This window comes from Rhinoderma darwinii, chromosome 3 (genome assembly GCF_050947455.1).
Source record: "Rhinoderma darwinii isolate aRhiDar2 chromosome 3, aRhiDar2.hap1, whole genome shotgun sequence".
NCBI classification, from domain to species: Eukaryota; Metazoa; Chordata; class Amphibia; order Anura; family Rhinodermatidae; genus Rhinoderma; species Rhinoderma darwinii.
Window position 1 is genome coordinate 36,210,818 of NC_134689.1, and position 23,154 is coordinate 36,233,971.

A 23,154-nucleotide genomic window follows, 5' to 3' on the forward strand; every position below is an offset into this window, starting at 1 on the left:
GGCAACAGATCTACCGTGTGAACATATCTTTAGGCTAGGTTCACACTGAGTTTTTTGCAGGCCGAAAATCTGCCCCAAAATTCAGTTTGGAATTTTAAGGCAGATTTTGCTCTGCCTGCACGACGATTTTCGCGGCGTTTTTCGTGGCGTTTTTCGCCTGCGGCCATTAGGCAAAAAACGCCGCAAAATACGCTTTCTCTGCCTCACATTGATGTCAATGGGAGGTCAGAGACGTAAACGCCCGAAGATAGGGCATGTCCCTTCTTTTTCCCGCTAGCTGTTTTTTCCGCTCACGAGAAAAAAAACGCCTCCGTCTCCCATTGAAATCAATGGGAGGCATTTTCGGCCGTTTTTTGACGCGGTTTTCGCGTCAAAAAACGTGTAAAAAAAACTCCATGTGAACTGACCCTAAGGCACACGAAGCAGATTTGCTGTGGATTTTACGTCTAGATTTGCGTGCGGAAAATCCGAAGCAGATAACTGTTGCAGACAAGTGGATGAGATTTAAAAAATCTCATCCACATGCTTATTTTCCGCATGGAAATCAAAGCATGATGCGAATGGAATCTACAGCATGCTCGATCTCTTCTGGTTGTTCACTGCAGATTTTAATCCTTTCAATGTAGTAGTGGTGAAATCAAACGCAAAATCCGCAGAAAAATCTGCTCGGAACAAGTGCGGATTTTGTTGCAGAAATGTTGTGGAAATGCTGCGGAATATCTGCTAGTTTGTGGGTACCCTAAAGGTGGCCATACACATCCGATGAATGTTTGCCGAACCTGCCAATTTCAGAATAACCGGCCGACCATCTTATGCATCCGATGAATGTTTGCCGAACCTGCCAATTTCAGAATAACCGGCTGACCATCTTATGCGTATCGTGGTGTTCCGACACTCCCCTGATGACAGATTTTGGGGGAGTACAGGATCGGGCTGTTGGATTTCAAGATGCCTAAACTTTTTGTTGGTAAGGAGATAAGCTGCTATCAGAGGATTCTGGCAGGCGCTATTACATGGGCCAATGATCAGGCAAATGAGCGTTCATAAGAATGCTCGTTCCCGATCATTGCTGTGTGTAATAAGGGCAACAATCTGCCGATGAACGAGCAGATCCTCATTCATTGGCTGATCTGCTCTTTTATGCATAATTAAAAATAATCGTTGTCTGCAGCACATCTACCTGTGTAATCAGAGAGATGCGCTGCCGACATGATGAAAATATATGGGGACGAGCGATCGTAGTAATGAGCGTTCATCCCTATACATAACCAAGCATTGCTCCATGTGAAAGGCGCAAACTAGCACCGATCAACGAGCTGTCTCGTTGATCTGCGCTCGTTTACACGGCCCATGTCGGGCTGTGTATTCGCACCTTAACTCCCATCTCCCGATCAAAAACACATGCACACTCGGCTAAGCCGAGCGTGGATGTGTATGGGGATTAAGAGCTGTTGGCCCGACAGTTATCTGAAGCGTGTGGCCAGCTTTTGGGGGCAATTACTATTATATATAGGTGATATGAATGTTGGGTTAACTTTGTTCCTTACAAACCTAGTCCTGCTCTCAAAAGACAACTAGATACATGTAGGACCGTATTTAGAGTTGCTGCTGCCCTACGGCACTTTTAGTGCTGACGTCCCCTACAACTCCCAACGTTACGGAAACAGCATAGCTCACTGACATTACGGCTCCAGCACTGGACCCAGGAAAGGTAAGTATAATAATTGAGTTGCATTTTTATGTTACAATTTATTTTTTGTGTGTTTTTCTACAGGTACGGTTGTTGGACTTCTTCGGATTTCAGCACCACTTAGATGACAGCATTGTTTTATTCTCAATAAAATGGTTAACAAGGGTTATGTGGGTTTTGTTTTTTCAATAAAATATTTTTTTCCATGTGTATGTTTCTTTTTAGCTTTTACAGCTGCATTAGTAGTGGCCGCTGACTAATTGACAGCGTCCATTACTAAGGCAGGGCTTAGCGTTAGCCAGTGAAAAGGCTAACACTAATCCCCCATTATTACCCCGCTACCCACCACCACCAGGAGTATCGGAAAGACACGTGTACGATCTAGTACCCGACCGCCTGTAGTGACGGTTTCGCACCGGGGCAGCCGCAGGCTGGCATCATTAGACTGGGAAAGCCCAAAAACCGTGGGCCTTCCCACCCTGGTAATGCTAGGCTCAGTAACGAAACTACCGCTTTAGCAGCCATAGCGGTTGCTACGGGGCCCACGACATGAGGGGGCTCATGCCGCCCGCTGGCACAGCCCCCCATGCCCGGTGGTGCCGCTAGTAGCTGCTATGGCTGCTACAGTGGTAGTGACGCCACATTCAATAGTATCTGCGTCCTTGGGACGCAGATACTATTGAACACTATGGCAGAGCAGGGAATTATCTCCCTGCTCTGCCATTTACTAGGATACAGGCCACGTTCGGGCAGGCACAGGATCACGCCAACCGACGCAAGGATCCCATCGGCGTTGCTGCTTTGGAGATATCTACAGAGGGGGCTGTATGGCACTATCTACAAGGGGGAGATGGGGGCCCTATCTACAAGGGGGAGGGTGGGGCACTATCTATAGGTGGCTGTATGGCACTATCTACAGGTGGGGCTGTATGGTACTATCTACAAGAGGGGAGTGGGGGCGCTTTCTACAAGGGAGGGCTGTATGGCACTATCTACAAGGGGGGTGGGGGTTTCTATCTACGGGGTGGCTGTATGGCATAATCTACAGGGGGGCTGAATGGCACTATCTACAAGGGGAGGTGTGTGGCGCTATCTACAGGGGGGCTCTATGGCACTATCTAAAGGGGGCTGTATGGTGCTATCTACAATGGGGAGAGGAGGGGCACTATCTACAAGGGGGTAGTATGGCACTATCTACAAGGGTAGGTGGGGGCGGTATCTACAAGGGGGGCTGTATGGCACTATCTACAGAGGGGGGCTTTATGGCACTATCTACAAGGGGGAGGAGGGGGCGCTATCTACAAGGGGGGCTGTATGGGACTATTTACAAGATGGAGGTGGGAGCACTATCTACAGGGACGGCTGTATGGCGCTATCTACAGGACAGGCTGTATGGCGCTATCTACAGGGGGCTGTATGGTGCTATCTACAGGGGGTCAGTATGGCGCTATCTACAGGGGGAACATTATGGCACTATCTACAAGGGGAGGTGGGGGACGCTATCTAAAGAGGGGTGCTATATGGCACTATCTACAAGTGGGAGATGGGCACTAAATACAGGGGACGGCTGTATTGACCTATCTACAGGGGGGCTGTATGGCACTATCTACAAGTGGGCGGGTGGGGGCGCTATCTGCAAGAGGGGCTGTATGGCACTATCTACAGGGGACTGTATGGCACTATCTACAAGGGAGAGGTGGGGAAACTATCTACAAGGGGGAGGAGAGGGGACTATCTACAGGGGGGCTGTGTGGCACTATCTACAAGGGTGAGGTGCGGGCACTATTTACGGGGGGTCTGTATGGCACTATCTACAAGGGGGAGGTGGGGGTCGCTATCTACAGGGGGGCTGTATGGCACTATCTACAGGAGGGCTTTATGGCACTATCTACAAGGGGATGTGAGGTTAACTATCTACAGGGGGCTGTGTGGCACTATCTACAGGGGGCTGTATGGCACTATCTACAAGGGGGAGGTGGGGGCGCTATCTACAAGATGGGTGTATGGCACTATTTACAAGGGGAGGTGGGGGCAGCAAGGGGGAGGTGGGGGGGAACTATCTACATGGGGCTGTATGGCACTATCTACAAGTGGGAGGCGGGGGGCACTATCTACAAGGCGGAAGAGAGGGCACTATCTACAGGGGGGCTGAATGGCACTATCTATAAGGGCGAGTTGGGGGGCACTATCTACAGGGGGACTGCATGGCACTATCTTCAAGGTGAAGGTGGGGAGCGCTATCTACAAGGGGGCATGTACTTCACTACATGTACAGGGGGCACTATCTACAGGGGGGAACGGTGCCACTAGCGATAAGGGGGTGTGACACTATCTACACAGGGGGCTCTATAGCTTTGTCTAAAGGGGGGCTCTATGGCACAATCTACAATGGGGGCTGTATGGCAGAATCTAAGAGGGGGCATTATCTGAAAGGGGGGCTGTGTGTGGCATCCACGGGAGGGGAGGCCAAGTCAAAAGTTTGCTATGGGGCTCAGTGTTTCCTAGTTATGGCCCTTGCTACGCTGCTGCTGCCATTTTGTATCTGGTTGGTTATGAAAAATAGGGGGGTACCCCATATCGTTTTTCCCAATTATTTATTTAAAAAAAGAAAACAACGTGGGGAAACCCATTTTTCATAACCAGACAGATGCAAAATAGCAGCACTAGGCTAGCATTACCAGGGTGGGAAAGGCCACGGTTTTGGGGTTTCCCAGCCTAATAATACCATCCTGCAGCCACCCCAGTACCCGACCATCACTACAGATGGTCGGGTACTGGATCGTACCCGGCTCTTCCCTGTACCCCTAGTGGAGGTGGGTACCGGGGTAATAATGTCGGTTAGTGTTAGTCTTTTCACCAGCTATGCCCCGCCTTAGTAATGGAAGCTGTCAATCAGACAAGCATGAGTGAAGAAAAGTTGGCACTACTGAGGAATATAGCAACAAATGGATGTGGAGCAGGTTGGATCAGGGGTTCCCTTATCTCTTTTGGGTGGTGCAACAAAGTAAAAGGTTCTGACAAATATAGTAGTGAGGAAAATTGAAAAGCGTCACTCACCCATGCAGTAGAAAAACTCCTTTATTGTGGCATACAAACGGTTAAAAATGTGCTTCACAGGGAGGACAGCATTGGTAGGTTGCAGCCTGTTTCACGCTAACTAGCGCTTCTTCCTATTCAGAACTGACATCATTATTAATTACAGCAGTTTATATACCCAATATGATGTATGTGTGACATGTGCCACAGGAAACTGAGAGAATTAGTATACAATAGTATATGTCTACATAACACAATGTGGTCAAGATAAGGTTAATTTATCATATACAATGTGGTCAGTTGAACAGATAGACTTCCTGTCTGTTAACTGACACAATACAATCAATAAATTGCTAGTTTCTGTTTTCCTAAAAGATACGTTAACCATTCTTCATATTGATACATTAGCAAAAAGTTAAATTGATTAATTTTTCCCTATAAAGCGCTAGCTGATGCTCTGCTCGGGGACTCCAGTGATAGAAAACTGCTGACGTCACTGTCCATATATGGCACTAGGAATGATCTAGGAATGATCCTGATGTCACTGTCCATATATAGACAGTGACTTCAGGAGATTCCACAGTGCCAGATTCCCTGGGCAGAGCCCCCCCCCCTCCCATGAGTGACCTGACTGCCAGTCAGTCAGTCAGTCGGGTCACAGTTAATTTTGTTTAGGGAAAAAAATTCTCTTGCAGCTGTCCCTCTCTACCAGAGAGGGACAGCCACTAGGCTCTGAACCCCCCAGTGCCTAGTGGCAAATCCGGGCCTGGATACAGTTGTATCGAGTCTAGGCAGTTCTCTATGAGCTAAATACATCAGCAGCCATTACGCAAATCTCTCTGGTAGTTTGCTACAATGCATCAGTCTAAAGTCAAGGTTGTTTAGCTCACAAATTGTCTACACTGGATATAATTGAGAGCAAGAATAAGTATGTACCAGTTTTCAGCCTGTGAATGTACACAAGAGTGTTCTCATTCACTAAAAGTAAACAAATATCTTGAAAATGGTAAAGGAAGTGAAGCACAAAGTATATTAGAAAGTTGTGTTATATTTTAATTTATTTATATAAAACCTGAAAACTCCTTTAAATAAATGTAGTAATAATTTAAAACCTGTGTTATGTGTTTGTTTTCTTTCAACCCTAAATGTGTTCCAAGCACATACTATGCTTCAAAATTGTATCAGGGGCTTCTGCTTTGAGGAAGGAGGATTGTAATGCCATCAGAATTAAGAGTACTTCCAATGATGTTGCTGGCCGCATTTCCCGCCAGAAGGCAACTGTACAATACTGAATCGTACAATACCAATAGCCTCTCCTGCAAATCTTCTTATCAGGAGAGACTTATGGTGTTGTACAGTTGCCTAGGCAACCGGACCGCCAGTCTCCTGGTCACATCTGCCCTCACTTTTAAAAATGTGGCTGACAACATTATTAGAAGTATCCTTAAAGGTAAACAACTAAGGTTGGACAAACAAGCTATGAATCTGCTGAGATCCAATTGTACAAAGAGTTTACACTAAATGATTACAAACCATTTGACACTGCGAGGCCACAAAAACAAAATGCAATAAAACTGGTACATGTGAATGCATCCTAAATCTAATCATGCAAGCTCTCAGAGTCAAATCCTCTAGTGAACATGAGATACACAAATCCAACAATGTCTTCCAGATTTTTACACAAGTTCAGTTGATTTACCCTTATTAGATATGCCATGACCTGTCCTAAATGAATGATAACCCACATAAACATGTTCATGTTATTAAAAATCAAAACTATTGCATGGACTGTGTAAAACAGTGTAATAACGGTAGTAGCAAGGTCGACAGAAATCCTCTAATGTGGTACAATCATTTCTGGACAATAGTGTCCCTCATAATGACTTCTACTATTCTCTGTAAAAATAAGACACTGTTTTATTTACAGGGATTCTACAGTTAAAAAAAAGAAAAGTGTGGATCGATTGCCACTAGCATGTTAGATATTTAAATGAAAGAAGTATTCCAGGCACAACGATTAAAGCAGTCAATATGCTCAGTTAGACATGTCATCACCAATATTGTATACATGAGTGCATTTATTTCCTTTCCAGTCCTGTTCATGCTGGAAGCTCCATCTGCTTTTCTCAGCCTGTGGGTGGGTTAGCTTGCTTGTCTGCCTGTTTCTAACCCTAGAGAAAACTTTGCACAAGCTGTTATGAAAATATGAACAGGATCTTTTCATTCTTAAGACCATGCTCCCTCTTGGATGATAATGTTCATGACGGAAGATTTATTATTTCTCTAAGGCTTCTTTCACACTACTGTTAGTAAACGTTTACCTCTCTTCCGTCAGAGGAAGAGAGGATCAAAAGATTAAACGGAAAGCAACGGTTGATTTCAATGGTAATTCTTTTGTTTCAGTTGCTTTCTGTTTGTCTCCGTTCGCTAGGTTTCAGTTTTTTTCACGGAAACAAAAGTTCTGCAGAAACGGAAACCTATCGAATGGAGACAAATGGAAAGCAACTGAAACAAAGGAATTAACACTGAAATCAATGGTAATTCTAACCGAACAATTGTTTTCCGTTTAATATTTTGATCCTACCTTCCTCCCACAGAAGAGAGGTAAACGTATACTAACGGTAGTGTGAACTTAGCCTAATAGGTGAATTGTGCACTGACGGCTTGTAATAGAAACTCATGCTGAATTACGTTTGGTTATTACAAAATGAGTGACAAGGGAATAAGAGAAGTATTAATATTATGTAGAGTGGTTGGCATAGTAATAATTTAGTCATGAACATGGCAGACAGAGCTCTAAATGTAACTATTAATAACATGTCCTACCAATAAAATAATGTAAATGGTGCAACTAACAGAAATAATCAAAACCGGTTGAATAAGTCTTATGGGCAATGTTTGGGTTTTTCTGTTTTGCTTGAAATATTCCTCTTTGGCCTGCTTGAGCCATTCTTATAAGAGCCCCCTTGCCCGTAATTGTTTAAAATAGAGAAACCATGTACCATTGATATCATAAAGTACAACTAAAACTAAAGTAAGGAAAAATGTGCAGAGAAATATTGTTTGGAAGAAAACATTTTATTTATTTTCTCATTTTTTCTTCAAAGAAAGAAAAAGCAATATAAATATTATTGTATAAAACTTGAGTGTAATACATTGACATTAGTCTATACTGGTATAAGAAGGGTGAAAGCATATTTATAATCATAAAGTACAGGTCAGAAATAGACACAATGAAAAGACAGATGGATTCAATTTAATGTACATTGATATCACAAACCACACAGAAAGATACAGAAGGAATTAAAGTACTGCAGCCCACAAGTTATATACAGGGATGGAAGGATCACATAATTACTATATTACAATACCATCTATACTACAATGAAGGCTTTGTTATAAAGTAAAAGAACGAGAAAAAAAAAATCACCTACCACTAAACAACTTGTGTGACTGCCCTATTTAATAGTGTTACAAGCTCTGGAGAAGGTTACTGTGTAGTTACCCATGTAAAGGGTGAATTAGTGGTTGCATCTCACCCTGTTGATACAGGAGAGGCATTGGCATAGTATGCAGAGATTAGTGTATGAGGCTTTAATATGATATAACTGTGAGCAACAAGCACGAGATACAACTCTTTACTGCTGAAGGCATCAGGATTTCTTATCTGCCTCCAAAATCCCCAGAACAGAAACTCAAACAATAACGAGTATAAAATTACCATTTTCTCATATCCATTGCAAAAATGAATAACTCTTGCCCTTTTTTTGCTCAATGAGATAATTACTCTTAATAGTTATGTGATATATGTGAAACCTACAAAAAAAATCATCATTAAAAGATAAGGGTGTGTGCTACAGGCTCTTAGCAGCTACAATACATCACATGTAAAATAATTAAAAGAAATCACGAGAAATAAACAAAATTACAAACAAATTGTAAAATAAAACGTGGAAAATCTATATATTTCTTTTCATTTTGCCAGTGTCATTATAATATCAAAATAGTATGACAAGACATGAAGCTCATTTTAACTAATATTTATTAGATTTAGTGTTTTTGATAAAGCTATATAAAGGTCTGATGTTCGATCACTACAGCTCAGCTATGGGACACGCCAATGTAGAAATATTTGTTCATAAAAAGTTAAACAAGCAAATCCACAGTCCTCCTTTTTTAAAACTGTGATTTAATGATTAATAATTATTAAAAACAATAAAGTAAAGCGATCAATCCTTTTATGTCAATTTTTGTTACAAATTTTTTTCTTGTCCAAAGTGGCTCCTTGGAAATTGTAATTCTTAAACACGAAATATCTGGCCTGCATTAAACGGGCTCACTTTTTCTTCATTCTATATAAAGAATGCATACACTCCATGCTTGGTACATACATGCAGAAGGAAGACAATCCTGTAGAAATGCTGACCGAAAGTAATTATTACACATGCATTCCTTGGTGCAACAATTTAAACAAATGAGAATAATCATAATCCTGTCCACTTCCTACATTGTGACTTGTATTTCTAATTCTTCTCGATTCTAGCATGTTCCCACAATATTCTTTCCCATGAAATTTTAAAAATGTAATCATTTTTACACAAAATGGTCAACACATGGTCAACACACTGGCATTTGTCCATTTGGTAGACATACTATGCTTTCCTCTGGTTCTTTTAATTTTTTTTAAGCATTTACTATTTAACTTTTTCATTATTTTGGGTTTCATAAAGTTCTTTACAGAAAAACTTTTACCACTGGAAATTTGTTTATTCTAAATTCTAAAAACAAACATCAACTGATTTTTTTTTATTTTTTTATAATTTGTTGCCTCAAAAAAAAAAGCCATGTGGGTTAATAAAGCTTAAAGAATACTTCATAAGTTCTTTGATGCTGATAAATTATAAATAACTATTTAGCATTACATATTTACATTGGAAGAATTCTCATAAGGATGTGGAATACTATCAGCGAGGCTGGACTCTATTTTTATGTAAAAAGAGTACATCATTGGTTAAGAAATGACTTTGCAAAATATAATAACCTGGCCAATAGAAAATATTGGCGCATTTCAATAGGGCTCAGATATCCAGTGTCCATACTAGTATTCTCATCACAAGGTCTAATAGCAGAGAGGACCCTGCTACTAGCCCTAATGATGACTGATATAACCAATTCTAACCCTCTCTTCCATTGTAGATAAGACATTGAACATCACTTGGATATTTTTGCTGGGGGATGTTCTTATGGGATTCTGCGCTGTTTATAAGCAGGATTTTATCTTCATTTCTTCTCCTTTTTACCAGATTTCTTCTTGTTTCCTGAAGGTGCTCCTGCTTTTCCGTCTCGTTTCCCAGCAGCGTTAGTGAGTGTTGATGTAGTTCCCGGAATGTAGATGTTTTGTCTGTAGTCTGGGACATGTTGCAGTGTGAACTGTGGTCCATAGCGAGCACTGAGGCCCATTGTACCTGTTCCTGCTCCGATAGCAGAACTTCCTTCAGCAGCTTCTACTGGGAACCAAGGGAATACTGGTCAGCTGGAGTATATTTAATATATAACAATACTATTTTCTGGAACATATGTTCATGTAGAATAGGTCAGGTCAACAAGCAATAATCTAAATATAAAAATACATACTGGAGGGTTACTTTACCATTGGGGAACATTTCCATATTGGTCTTATTATATATGTTACATCCCTGGTTTTAAATTTTATTTTTTCAAAGCAAGAAAATCATTCACAATTTAGATGCTGACTTTTGTAAGTCTCCCTGCTGGAAGCCCCCCACCACCACCACGATCCGAGGTTTATCTTATGGGAACACAGTGTTTTTGGATGTGAATCATAAATCTCCCTGCTGGAAGCCCCCCACCACCACCACCACGATCCGAGGTTTATCTTATGGGAACACAGTGTTTTTGGATGTGAATCATAACAGGATGGTCATTGAAATCATGTTGTCTGTTATTCATATTGGCCATTTCTGCAGGCTAGTAGTGTCTAGAGCTCTTCTGTATTTGTTCTCAGCTTTACCCAATAGAGAAGTGGATACCAAAAAAATCCCTTTAAAGTTTGACAATGGTGATTAGTTTTTATTATCACATCACATGTACCGATTCATGTAAATTAAAGTTTAAGGAGTTTTCCCACCATGAAAATTAATGGCATATCGATCAGATGTGCCATCAATGTCTGATCTATAGGGGTTAGACCAATGGGACAACCACTAATGCCTAGCAGAAAGGAGCTTGGGATACAGCAGTGCATCATGGTAGGAAAACCCTTTGAAGATCAATTTATATGTATTTCAGTTTTTATCATGTTTAATATTAACATTTAACTGCAGCTCTTTTATGAATAGGCTTTTTCAAGTAATATGAGTATCCTACCGAAGTCACCTGAGACCAATTTTTAGGAATCTTATTATGTATGGGTGATCCGGGCTCAAGCTTGAATAGTGCGCCACTTTCTGATATTAAAAATGCATTCGCAAGTCTCCCTTACAGTACAGGTAAAGTGCACCTCTAGTTTTGTAAACCTTAATGACATAAAGACATGCCAAATGCTTCCATTGTCAAGAAAGTGACACAATGGACAATGTTGTGGGACGAGACAAATCAATGGTTAATTGTTATGGTGAATGTTTGTGTGAGTCTACGGTTAGTATCTTAATTTTGTATATTTCAATGTAAAACTTGCTGATGGCATCTTAGTGCAACTGTGATGAATTACATATATAATAATACATATGAAAATAAGAATGAGGAGGGTAGTGCGAAAGTCAAAGCAAAATACACACTAACAGGGGCAACTTACTGTCTCATTAGATGATGTTGTCCAGTACAACAAATATATATTTCCATCTTAGAAACTAAATTTATGTGTTGAAATATCGCAGAGGAATAAGATCATAACTGCTGAGAGTTACCAGTGAACTGACACAGCTAAAGGCCAAGTTCCACATTCCACATTTGTAGCACTCATGTTTCCAATCAATATGAGTCTATTATCGTGAGCAGCAGTTATAAGGCTGAGAGCATTTGCCTGGAACATCAGTCCAATATAGATTACATTAATATAGTTAGAAAATGTTGTGCGCTGTTAAAGTAACTAAATAAAAATCTACCTCACTACATCCTGTGGGTTAAAATACCAGGATATGAGTCAGTGAGAAAAGTGCAGATATCACATTATGGAAATGACATCTATAATATTATACCCAAATATCAAACATAGTCAAGAATTTCAAATGGATCGTTATTGCGATAGTGCAGTGTCTCCGCAGAGCCGTATAATGACACAGATCTCACTTCTGAATATCAATATGTGCATGATAATGCTGCGGTTTATACCGGTTAAGTTTTTAAGTTAAACATATTTATTTAAGAATTTATGGTGATTTTTTTTTATTTTCTATGTCATTATCCATATTAAAAAATGATCCAGAAATCTTGTTGTTTTCATTCTGGCCACTGAGCCTTATAATAGACTGACACTTCCTGTTCTGTAGAGATCACTTCTCAGCAGTCATCTTACTATCATCACGGGTAGGATTACAATATAGGTAACAGAGGATCCACCATTGACAATCGGTGATGGACACAGATCCCCTCCTATCCCTTCCTGCACATTGACCTGTACACAGGTCACAGAGCATGCCTAGTAAACTCTCCCATAGAAGTCAATGGGTCAGCTCCAGATTATTGCTTTGTTTCATGCAGCTGCTGTAAACATCTCTCTACATGCTATTAACAGCATCTCAGGTAAAATGGCTGCTCCCATAATCACATACAGAAAATAGAATAAAAAAATCTACACTCAAAAAATAAAAACAGATTAAAAAGGATTGTGTTTCATCTGGTTTTATATAGTCCCAAAAAAATTGATAGGTGATGCATTCCCTTTAACTAATCAATTCATCAACAGGGGCAGACCTGGAATAATTTTCGTCACTTTTATATTTATATAACACTTGTTTGTGCCAAAAAAAAGCGGCATAGGGCCTTCATAAATGGCATTTGTCTCGGACGTCATCATTTGCAATGTTTTTATAGCACAAAACTTTGGTAATATATTAATAAATCTGCTCCTATGTGTTTATGACTAGACAGATGCAGAAGGATGCGTCAGTGCAGTTTTTTGCTTTAAAAATAAAATAAATAATTGCTTAAAATTTTTATTCTGTGACTTGAATTTAGCAAACTTTTTCTGCAAACTTTTTCTGCCATCTATGCAGTGTTGTCACTCAGAGGTTTCCATGACTCACATTTGCTTCCATGCAAAGTTATAGGGAACGATAAATTATCCCCATTGTCAGGATCAGTACAGTAGACTTATCAGTAGATTGTAGCTATTCTTCTCTTTCCTAGCAGGAGGACTTATTTGAAACACACAGTGACGTTAATGCACATTTATGTTCTAAAGGGAAAGTTAACGGAAGAGGGGAATTGACACCTTTGATGTTTCATAGCATTGAGGATTATCCTCTCTTGAGACTATCACAGTATAAGAATGAACGTCACGTTACACATGCTTTATATTCAGTAACTGTTCTATTTATCTAATTAGGAATTTAGCATTAACTGATATAAAACTAACCATTTGCTGATGCCAGGATCATTGCTTGCAGTCTTTCTGTTTCAAACTGGTTGTTTGGCCACACTCCAGCTTCTTCTGTGGGTTGTTGTGCTCTAAAAGGATGAAAAGATATACTCCTATAAGACAGAGGCCAAATGTGAGGGAGGGACAGGTGTCTATCTGTACTGCCAAGAAACACTGAGAGGCGATGCTAACAGATGATTTATAGGGGACATGTAAATATTACACTATCTAGAGGACATTTCTATTATTATTCTGTTTATGAATTAGTTTGGCATTATTACAAAATTACCATAGTAGCCAGATTATTTAATGAGTTGGGTTCATGGCTCATGGATGGAATTTGAATTTTGGATATCATACGATACTATATTTTTTAATTTCTTAATTACTCAATATTTTATATACAGATTAAGGTTTCCCCACATAGGAAGTAGTCCCTCTTAGGCTAGGAGCCTAAACTATTTGGTTATTATTGTACACACAGGTCATATAATTAAAGCAAAACTCAAGGCAAATGTTTTAGAAATAGTGAAAAAAGACCTACTAGGGCCCTGTTACATACCAGGGCCATTAATTTTCTCTCTAGTACCTCAAAAACAGTTTGAAGTTCCTTAGCACCACAGGACATAACAAAATGGCTACATGTTACAGGGCTGTACTGGAGATGTTGCCAAAGTTTTTTCCCAAAATCACACCCCATTCTCTGCAGCTATTGGCTGAAGCTTCACCTCATAGACTTGCTGTTCTGCCCGCCCCCTGCATTCACTCTGCAGATTATATTGATAGTGCTGAGAGCTCTCTGCTCTATTTTAGCTACATCTTTTTGAATTTTGACCAGAAAGCAGGGAGAATTATCTGAAATGGAGCAGAGAGCTCTCAGTATTAACAGTCTTGTGTGCAGAGTGCATGCAGGGGAGTGAGGAAGAGAAGTAAGTCTGTAAGGCTCAACTTTAGCCGATAGCTTAAGAGAAAGAAGTGATGTCATAGAAGGGGCATCAAGGTGTCTTTTATAGGTCCTTAAAAGGGTTGTCTCGGGATAACCCCTGTAACCCCCTAATAATATGCCCTATTAGGACATAAAATAAGGGGGTCTAGAACAGAGAAAGATAAGTTCTTGCTCTTGAGGATCTGACGTGTCCATGCAATACATAGATGGCCATTTATTTGTATAGTCACCATGTAATGCCACATTTCAATATATACCTAGACATGGCTTCCCCTGGTGATAACAACCGATTGCCGCTGGTAAAAGAAACCAGATACTTTTGGCACATCCACAGGATATGCCATAAATATCTGATAGATGCGGTTCCCACCTCTGGGACCTGCACCTCTCTCTTGAATAGGGTTCCTCCTACCCCATCCTGCCTTGCAAGGTGGCCGCTATCCGCAGCATCGAGATGAGGAATCAGTTCATATGGGGATTCCAGAAACAACCGAGCTCGCTGAGGTTTGCTGTTTAGATAATTACCATAGTAGTCTCAATTTATGGAAATAGCATACAGATCTGTCCACCCTTACTCTTTCTTGAATTGCGTTAAGTTATACAACTTGTCATGATCCCAATTCAATACAATCTCTCGCCATCTAGTAAAAAAAGTATTTGTTAAATGTATACGTTAAACGTATACATTTTTAACATTGGGTGACGGATGTTCAACGATGCCTCTCATGAATGCCATCCATCGGCCATTCATCATCTATAGACTCCCATGTTAAGAAAAGTATACATTTACAGGACATATCCGTTTTTAACATGGGAGTCTATGGGTAATAGATGTCATCCGACAGAGGCAATCCATAATTTTATTTTTGACATGTTTGTTTAATATTTTATGCAATACATCTCAGGTTATGCTGGATTTAGAGAGAAAGTACGGGAGGACACATCTGTAGCTAGCTTTGCTTTTCTGTTTAAGTAGCTCCCAGTTACTTCTATGTGAATTACGGAAGCAGCGGAGCTCAGTGAGCTCGGATGGTTCCAGAATTCCTGGCCACCTCTAAACTGATTCCTCACCAGACGGGACAGGGTCGGAGAACCCTCATTCGGGAGATAGGTGTGGGTCTCAGAGGTGGGACCAGCATCTATCAGACATTTATGGCATATCCATAGGATATACCATAAATGTCTAAGATGGGAATATCCAACTAACACCACAGAAAATAACAAAATGACTGCATGTTATTGGGAGAAGATTCCAAACTGATGACCCCTTCTCGGACATCACTTCCTGCTATGCAGCTTCTGGCTGAAGCTGCACCTTATAGACTTCCTGCTCTGCCTGCCCCTGCATGCACTCTGCACAAATAATGTTAATACTGGGAACTCTCTGCTTCATTTTAGATAATTCTCCCTGCTTTCTTGTTCAAATTAACAGGAAGCAGATACAATATAGCAGAGAGCTCTCTGTATTACCAATATAATCTTTAGAGTGAATGCAGGGGGTGGGCAAAGAAGGTAGTTTGTGAGTTAAATCTTCAGCCAATAGCTGAAGATCAGGAAGTAAAACACAGAGAATGGGGTGTTATTTTGGCAAACATTTTGGCAACTACTCCTATACAGCCTAGGAACATGTAGCCATTTTGTTATTTGCTGTGGTGCTAAGGACCTATTGAGTATAGAGCACCTTCAAAACATGCATTTAAGGGACAAGAAAGAGAGAGAGAAAGAGAGAGAGAATTATTAGCACTGGTATATTTAATAAACCTGGTAGGTCCATTTTACTAGCAATGAAAAATTTACAGGGAAATTCCCGTTAATAATTTCGAATAGGTAAATTGTGAATCAACTCAATAAAACATTGTCCCTTAACGCAAGTGATTGGCTCTAAATCAGCTTCAAATGGGGTTCTTTTAAACTGGACTTTTGGGGCCCAGTACTGTATCAGAACCAGACCTATCATGCTAGGAGCAGTTTAAATTTAAAGCTTTGATAAACAGGATAATGGTCCTAAATTAAGATTAGGAATATTGCATTTAATGATCGATTATAATTGCATAAAAATAACACACACACTGGTGCAATGAAATCCATAAAATAGTAGGTGATGACATCACTAAGACCCACAACATTAAATGACTTGGACAGTTTTGTACCTAGGAATTTTGTGTTTGAGATATTAGTACGTATCATTAGAAGAGTCAGTGATTGGAGAACTACTTGTTCTTTCTCTGTTTATGTGAATTGGAATAAAAAACTATTGGCTGCAAATGAAGATGTCACTGAATATTGAGAAGGTTGTGTTACTCATTGTTATCTCAGTCCAGTGAATTGAGAAGTATCATCTGGTGCCCTCCAGTTGTGCCCCTCTGCCGTGGATCTGCAGTTTTAGGGTCCCCTCTCTGTTGTCTCAAAATGCCCACAGCGCTTCTCAGACTGAGTCTAAGACACTTCATATGTTCACGGATTGGATGGAACTGCTCATGTCAGCAGCTCTGGCCAATCCGAGAACAGTGGGAACGTCTCAGACTCGTAGTCTAAGAAGCGCTGCAGTCATTTTGGGACAGCACAGAGGGGACCCTAATATGGCGGATCCACAGCAGAGGGGTACAAATGGAGGGCACCAGGTGATACTACTCCATATACCCTATCATATTTAAAATCCTGGGACTGGAGGATCGCTTTAAAGATTGTTACATCTGTACTTTATTCTATATATAGCATTGGCTTTTCATGTATGGTCAGCATTTGAAAGCCTTGAGGTGAGAATTCAATAAAAAAATCCATGTGAAAACGTCTAGGACCAAACAAATATCCAGAGGCCTAACTTTGTAAACACTATATTATTAACCTTCATATTTGACCCTCTCATGTGAGACTCAGATAAAAAATACTGAGCATCACCTACCATCTTCACTGGGAATGTTTATACAGTATTCAGTATAAAAACATGGAGATTACTCACCCGCTGGGTCCGGGTCTCTGAGCCTGGGAGAAACGCCAGTCTGTGTTAGGTTGCCCCTGCTGAATAAAAACAGAATAGCGTATTTAACTGGTATTCTGACTATACAGAACATCTGGAAACAAGAATAAATCAGTTTTGTTTCAAATTATTCTTACTATTTGTTACTTCATACAGTATGTGGCGTGAATTAACCATTAAGTAACTCCTGACCCATTTTTGATTGTATCATGGGACATACTAAATGCTATTGTTTATAGATATACAATATACTGCAACATATAAACTTACCAAAATATATGTGAACAAACAGAATTGTTATTTTTCGTGGAATTGCCTGCCCCCACTGACCAGAGATAGCCAGCTTGTACATCCGCCATTGTTTTTGTTATTGCCACTAATAAGTTGTGCTAGAGCAGTGATCTGCATCCCGTGGCTCATCAGCTTGTGCAAAACTATAACTCCTAGCCAGTCAGGGCATGCTGGGAGTTGTACTTTTGCAACAACTGGAGAGCTGAGGGTTGGAAATAACGGCTCTAGAGGAAAAGGAATCTCCTTGTAGGAAGGTAAATATTTGGCTGAGCGAAACATTAGGTTGATTATACACATGTGCGATTTGCACCCGATCTGCCTAGTGTTCCAATACGTTCGAGACATTGGTTGTTGTAGGTGAAAAGATTGCAAGATACCTACAAGAATCTGAATGGTTTTACTCTACAAAGCTATTGTAGTTATTAATTAGTAATGACTGCTAAAAACTGCTACAATGTCCAATATGTGTTACAACCAATGGTACAAATTAGAGTATGGTACAGAATTGGTCACATATAACATTAACTGTTTCCGTTTTGTCCAAGATAATAATAATGATGGAATTCCTAACTATCCTATGATGGAGCAGAACAATGGAAAACCTGAATGAAGATATAAACAGAGTCCTATCTGAGCTTTGTATAGAGCTGTTATTTAGGCAGTGTATGCTGCTATTATTCAAGCTCTTTATTGCATTATTATTTTGGCATGATATCATTTTAGAATTTTCAGCTGGCTTTTGCTCAGGCATTTTCCCATTTCAGAAAGAGGAAGGGGCCCCCCCCCCCACAATGTTTGGCTCAGTTACCTCCATATAACTTGATTCGCTCCTGGAGGTCGTCCCCTGGTCTAACCTCTAATAATACTCAGAATAATATTATATGAAGTAAAAACATACAGTCTATACTGTATATGAACAGTCATCCTAATAAATTCCATCGCTAAACAGAAACATTCATTTACAAGCGTCCATAAATTAAAGTGAACTTCCGTTTTCTTGCTTTGAGTTGTGGAGTCTTGCGCTGTTATGTTTCAATGTAATTGGGATGCTATACATGCTGTATTACACAAAACTTTGCCGCAACATCTGTAGTTTATTAACCGCATACAAAGTGACACATTCCTGACCTCCTCTGTACAGTAATGGATGAAACGTGTGCGGCTTCTTCATATGAACCAATTGCACTTTAGCCAAACAGCTCTATACAGATATACTGGTACAATCCTGGTAATAATGGCGAAGTCTGATATTATTATTACTAATAATCTGGATAACTCTTATATTCTCATCACTCCCCAGTGATTTCCTTATAAATTACAGTAGAGAATGTTTAATTCTTTTAGAAACAGCTTGAAATAATATTTAGACAATGAGATTTATGTTAAAATGCAAATGTTATTGGATTACGTTGTTAAATCCTAACTCCACAGAAACGGAATATTGAGGTGTGATAGCAGTTAACCCCAATATCCCTGCTTGACCCTGTCACATTCATAGGAGTCTGGAAGCTGACATGGGGTTTTGCTTGGCAGGGTCCTAACACTGGTGGTGATTTTGTTTCCCTGAGTAACAATAAATACAGCTCCTCTGCACAAATATGGAGTCTTGTTAAAATCCCACAGAGCTGTGGCTTCAGGGAAACACTGCCAGACAATTCTCCATAGCTCAGCTTCCTATGAGTCATGTACAGTGGTGGGGGATGGGAAAGGTAGGATACTGGGGCAGACTGCGGTCATTTTAATTTTCAAGTTTTTAATGGATTTTAGCTTTAAAAGTTAAGAGCGATCACCTGTCTTTGCAAATCCTCATTGCCAATATTAAATCACAAGGTGAGAGAGATAGACAGAAAGATGATAGATAGATAGATAGATAGATAGATAGATAGATAGATAAGATAGATAGATAGATAGATAGATAGATAGATAGATAGATAGATAGATAGATAGATAGATAGATAGATATTGATAGATAAGAGATAGATAGATGATAGATGATAGATAGATAGATAGATAGATAGATAGATAGAAGAGATGATAGATAGATAGATGATAGATAGATAGATAGATAGATAGATAGATAGATAGATAGATAGATAGATAGATAGATAGATAGATAGATAGATGATAGATAGATAGATAGATAGATAGATAGATAGATAGATAGATAGATAGATAGATAGATAGTAGATAGATAGATAGATAGATAGATGATAGATAGAAGAGATAGATAGATAGATAGATAGATAGATAGATAGATAGATAGATAGATAGATAGATAGATATGAGATAGATAGATAGATAGATAGATAGATAGATAGATAGATAGATACATAGCAGAGATAGATAGATAGATATGAGATAGATAGATAGATAGATAGATAGATAGATAGATAGATAGATAGATAGATAGATAGATAGATAGATAGATAGATAGATAGAAGAGATAGATAGACAGATAGATTGCTAAGCTCCAGCCTCTACAAATGTATTTCTGCTGTTTTCTACCAGTGACCCAAAATGAACCAGATCATCAGGGGATTTCGTGCAATCCCAGCACTGAGATTACTTCTGTCACAAGCTGAATGATCATTATCAGTGTCTGTGTTATGGAACGTTGCTCTTGATTGTTTTGTTGTTTTATACTACTATTTATTTATATATACAAGGTTTCTAGGATTAAATGCTTTTTATTTGATTATAAATCATAGATATTTTTAAACATAGACAAGTTCAAACTGGAAACACAGGACGTAAATACTGTACATTTATATACTGCCAGCATATTTTCATTTTCATAGTTTTACATGAAACAAAACGTTTCCTATACATAGTTCTCCCGTCCCCTTAATTATATAACATTTACTTAGCATTCCCCCTAAAGAAAAAATAAGTCCTTGTCAAAGTCATTTCTTAGTTATATCGGTGTCTGGGAAAGTTGGGTTACAAATGATATGGCCTCCATTACTGCCTCTACTGGGGGCATTACCCAACTTACCGAGAGACATAAAAGGAAAATGAGCCTGGTTATAAAGCAATAAACAACTGGGAATCTATCCTGTAATTGAGGCAAGATTTGCCCTTCAGGACTGCAGGAAAGCTGGCACAGACAACTTATGGGGAGATTTTATTGTATCTATACTAGTTGTTACTGAGTATTCCTAGAGGCAGATATAACCAAGAAACATCTACAGAGGGGGCAATGCAATGTAATATAAAACAAAGTCAAACAATGGGAGTGCAGCTTCGTCCTAACCCTTTTACCCTTTATTAAAGCCTATGTAAATGTTTGAAAGTGTTATGAACTAGTTGGACCCTGCGTCTCACTGAACCCGTCAGGTCCGCGGGACTGACGGATTCAGTAAATAGCGAACGATACAGCTGCTCTGTATACAGAATACAAAGCAGCTGTATCATAAAAAGTAAAAATTATTTTTAATAAAATGTATTCACAAGGCTTATTAACACACAATAAAATACATTTTTATTTTTTTTTAAAAACACTTTCTAACATTTACACAGCTTTTAAAGTTATAAATACTAAATATCAACACAAAATCACAAATACTAAATATCAACACAAAAGCACAAAAACATATCATGCAAGGCCTAATGCTAATGGGTGTATTATGGCACAGTACAATCTGTATGTAGCCGTAATAAGGCACCCACAGCAGTCCATGGGGCCATACTGTACCTACATACAGGGTATATGTATAGGCATAGAGTTTTTGTCTTTCAGAGTTATGAATCTGCTCTCTATTCCATCGGATGCCATATTATTGAGGTATTATCCACTAGAAGCTTTGCACTGTACTAAGCACCATATGCCCCCTAACAAAAAGAATTTCACTGATGACACATAGTAACACGGTGCTGAAAGTGTAAACAAGTAATACACAAGTGAAATGATACGTATCATTATGAAATAACAGGTTCCGATCAGGTATTTCATAGTGACCTGTATCCGTTAGCAGCAGCGTTACTCTTCCTTTATGCTGTAGGATTTGTACTATCAGGGGAGTTGATGATCTAGAATGGCTTGTACACAATCCAGACAAACATACAGCATAAGAGATTTAGAAATATTAGCTGTACTGTTGGTATTGCCTAATGCCGCCTACATGGGTGATCTAACCTGTTCTCAGATGTTGGAAGGAACTGAACAGTTAAGCAGTCTGTTTGTTATTCTATTATCAAGCAGGAACATAAGCTAAGGCCTCCTTTACACGAGCGTATTATACGCGCGTGCGACGCGCGTGCTTTTCACGCGTGCCGTACGCACCTATAATAGTCTATGGGGCTGTTTAGACGATGCGTGAATTTTGCGCAGCGTGAGTGCGTTGCGTAAAACTCACGACATGTTCTATATTCTTGCGTTTTTCACGCAACACGCACCCATTGACTTCAATGGGTGCGTGAAAACAACGCATGCCACACTGACGGTCCTGCGTTGCATGCGCGAAAATCACGCAAGAGCTGTCAAAAGGATGAATGTAAACAGAAAAGCACCACGTGCTTTTCTGGTTACAAACATCCAAACGGAGTGTCAAATTAGAGATGAGCGCACCGAACTTCACCGGGTTCGGCCGAACTCGTTTTAACCGAACCCGGCAAAAGATGTTCGGGTACGCGACGTCAGGAGACAGTCACTGCCCACGGTGCTCAAAGACTTAAACTGTTTCAGCACCATGGACAGTGACTTTCGATCACAATATACATATACGTGTAAAAAAAAAAAGAAGTTCTGACTTACCGATAACTCCCGGCTTCTTCCTCCAGTCCGACCTCCCGGGATGACAATTCAGGCCAAGTGACAGCTGCAGCCAATCACAGGCCAAGCACAGGCTGCAGCCAATCACAGGCTGCAGCGGTCTCATGGCCTGCCGCGTCATCCTGGGAGGTGGGGCCGGATGACAAGAGAGGGACGCGTCACCAAGGCAACGGCCGGGAGACCGGACTGGAGGAAGCAGGCAGTTCATGGTAAGTGTGAACGTCTTTTTTTATTCACAGGTTGGTGTAGATTGTGATCGGCATTCACTGTCGAGGGTGCTGAAAGAGTTACTGCCGATCAGTTAGCTCTTTCAGCACCTTGGACAGTGACGGGCGTCGACTACCTCATCTCTATGATGGCGGCTGCGCGAAAATCACGCAGCCGCGCATCATACACGGATGACACACGGAGCTGTCAATTGCCTTTTGCGCACGCAAAACGCAGCGTTTTTTTGCGTGCGCAAAACGCACACGCTCGTGTAAATGAGGCCTAAGGCTGAGTAATAGTATATCAGCGCCTGAATAATAAACCAGAGAAGAGGGAGAGCAGTAACTACAGATGGAAATACTGCATTATAAGAGTACTACTATTTATTACCTGCTGCTTCTGCAGCACCAACATATTCCATAACACTGTAGGGAGATTAATGTAAGGAGAAGGCTTGACAGAGGCTGCATTGAGCAGCTGAAACGTTGCACCTTTTTCACTGATGGGTGAATAAACTTTCTATTTTTTGACCCTTGGAGTGCTGCCTCTTTCTCCTTACATTTGTATACCATTGGGGATTTACAAGTCGGATCCCTGGAAGCTTGCACCCTTATGCCCTGGAGGTTTTGTTCTGCTG

At 40.2% G+C, this 23,154-nt stretch overlaps 1 protein-coding gene across 31 annotated transcripts in view; it reads right to left on the minus strand.

Moving 5' to 3' along the window:
* Positions 1–7,960: 7,960 nt before the first annotated feature.
* The window catches only part of LOC142748889 (protocadherin gamma-C5-like), a 352,928-nt gene continuing 337,734 nt past the window's right edge, over positions 7,961–23,154 (minus strand). For 29 of the 31 annotated variants that reach the window (XM_075856238.1, XM_075856226.1, XM_075856241.1 and 26 more), the window contains exons 2-4: positions 17,231–17,289; positions 13,323–13,414; positions 7,961–10,233 (exon numbers count right to left, since the gene is read on the minus strand). In XM_075856238.1, the coding sequence (XP_075712353.1) occupies positions 10,007–10,233; positions 13,323–13,414; positions 17,231–17,289 (378 nt within the window). In that variant the 3' untranslated portion in view covers positions 7,961–10,006. The remainder of the gene's footprint in view (positions 10,234–13,322; positions 13,415–17,230; positions 17,290–23,154) is intronic. The other 2 variants (XM_075856224.1, XM_075856225.1) reach the window with 1 other exon arrangement.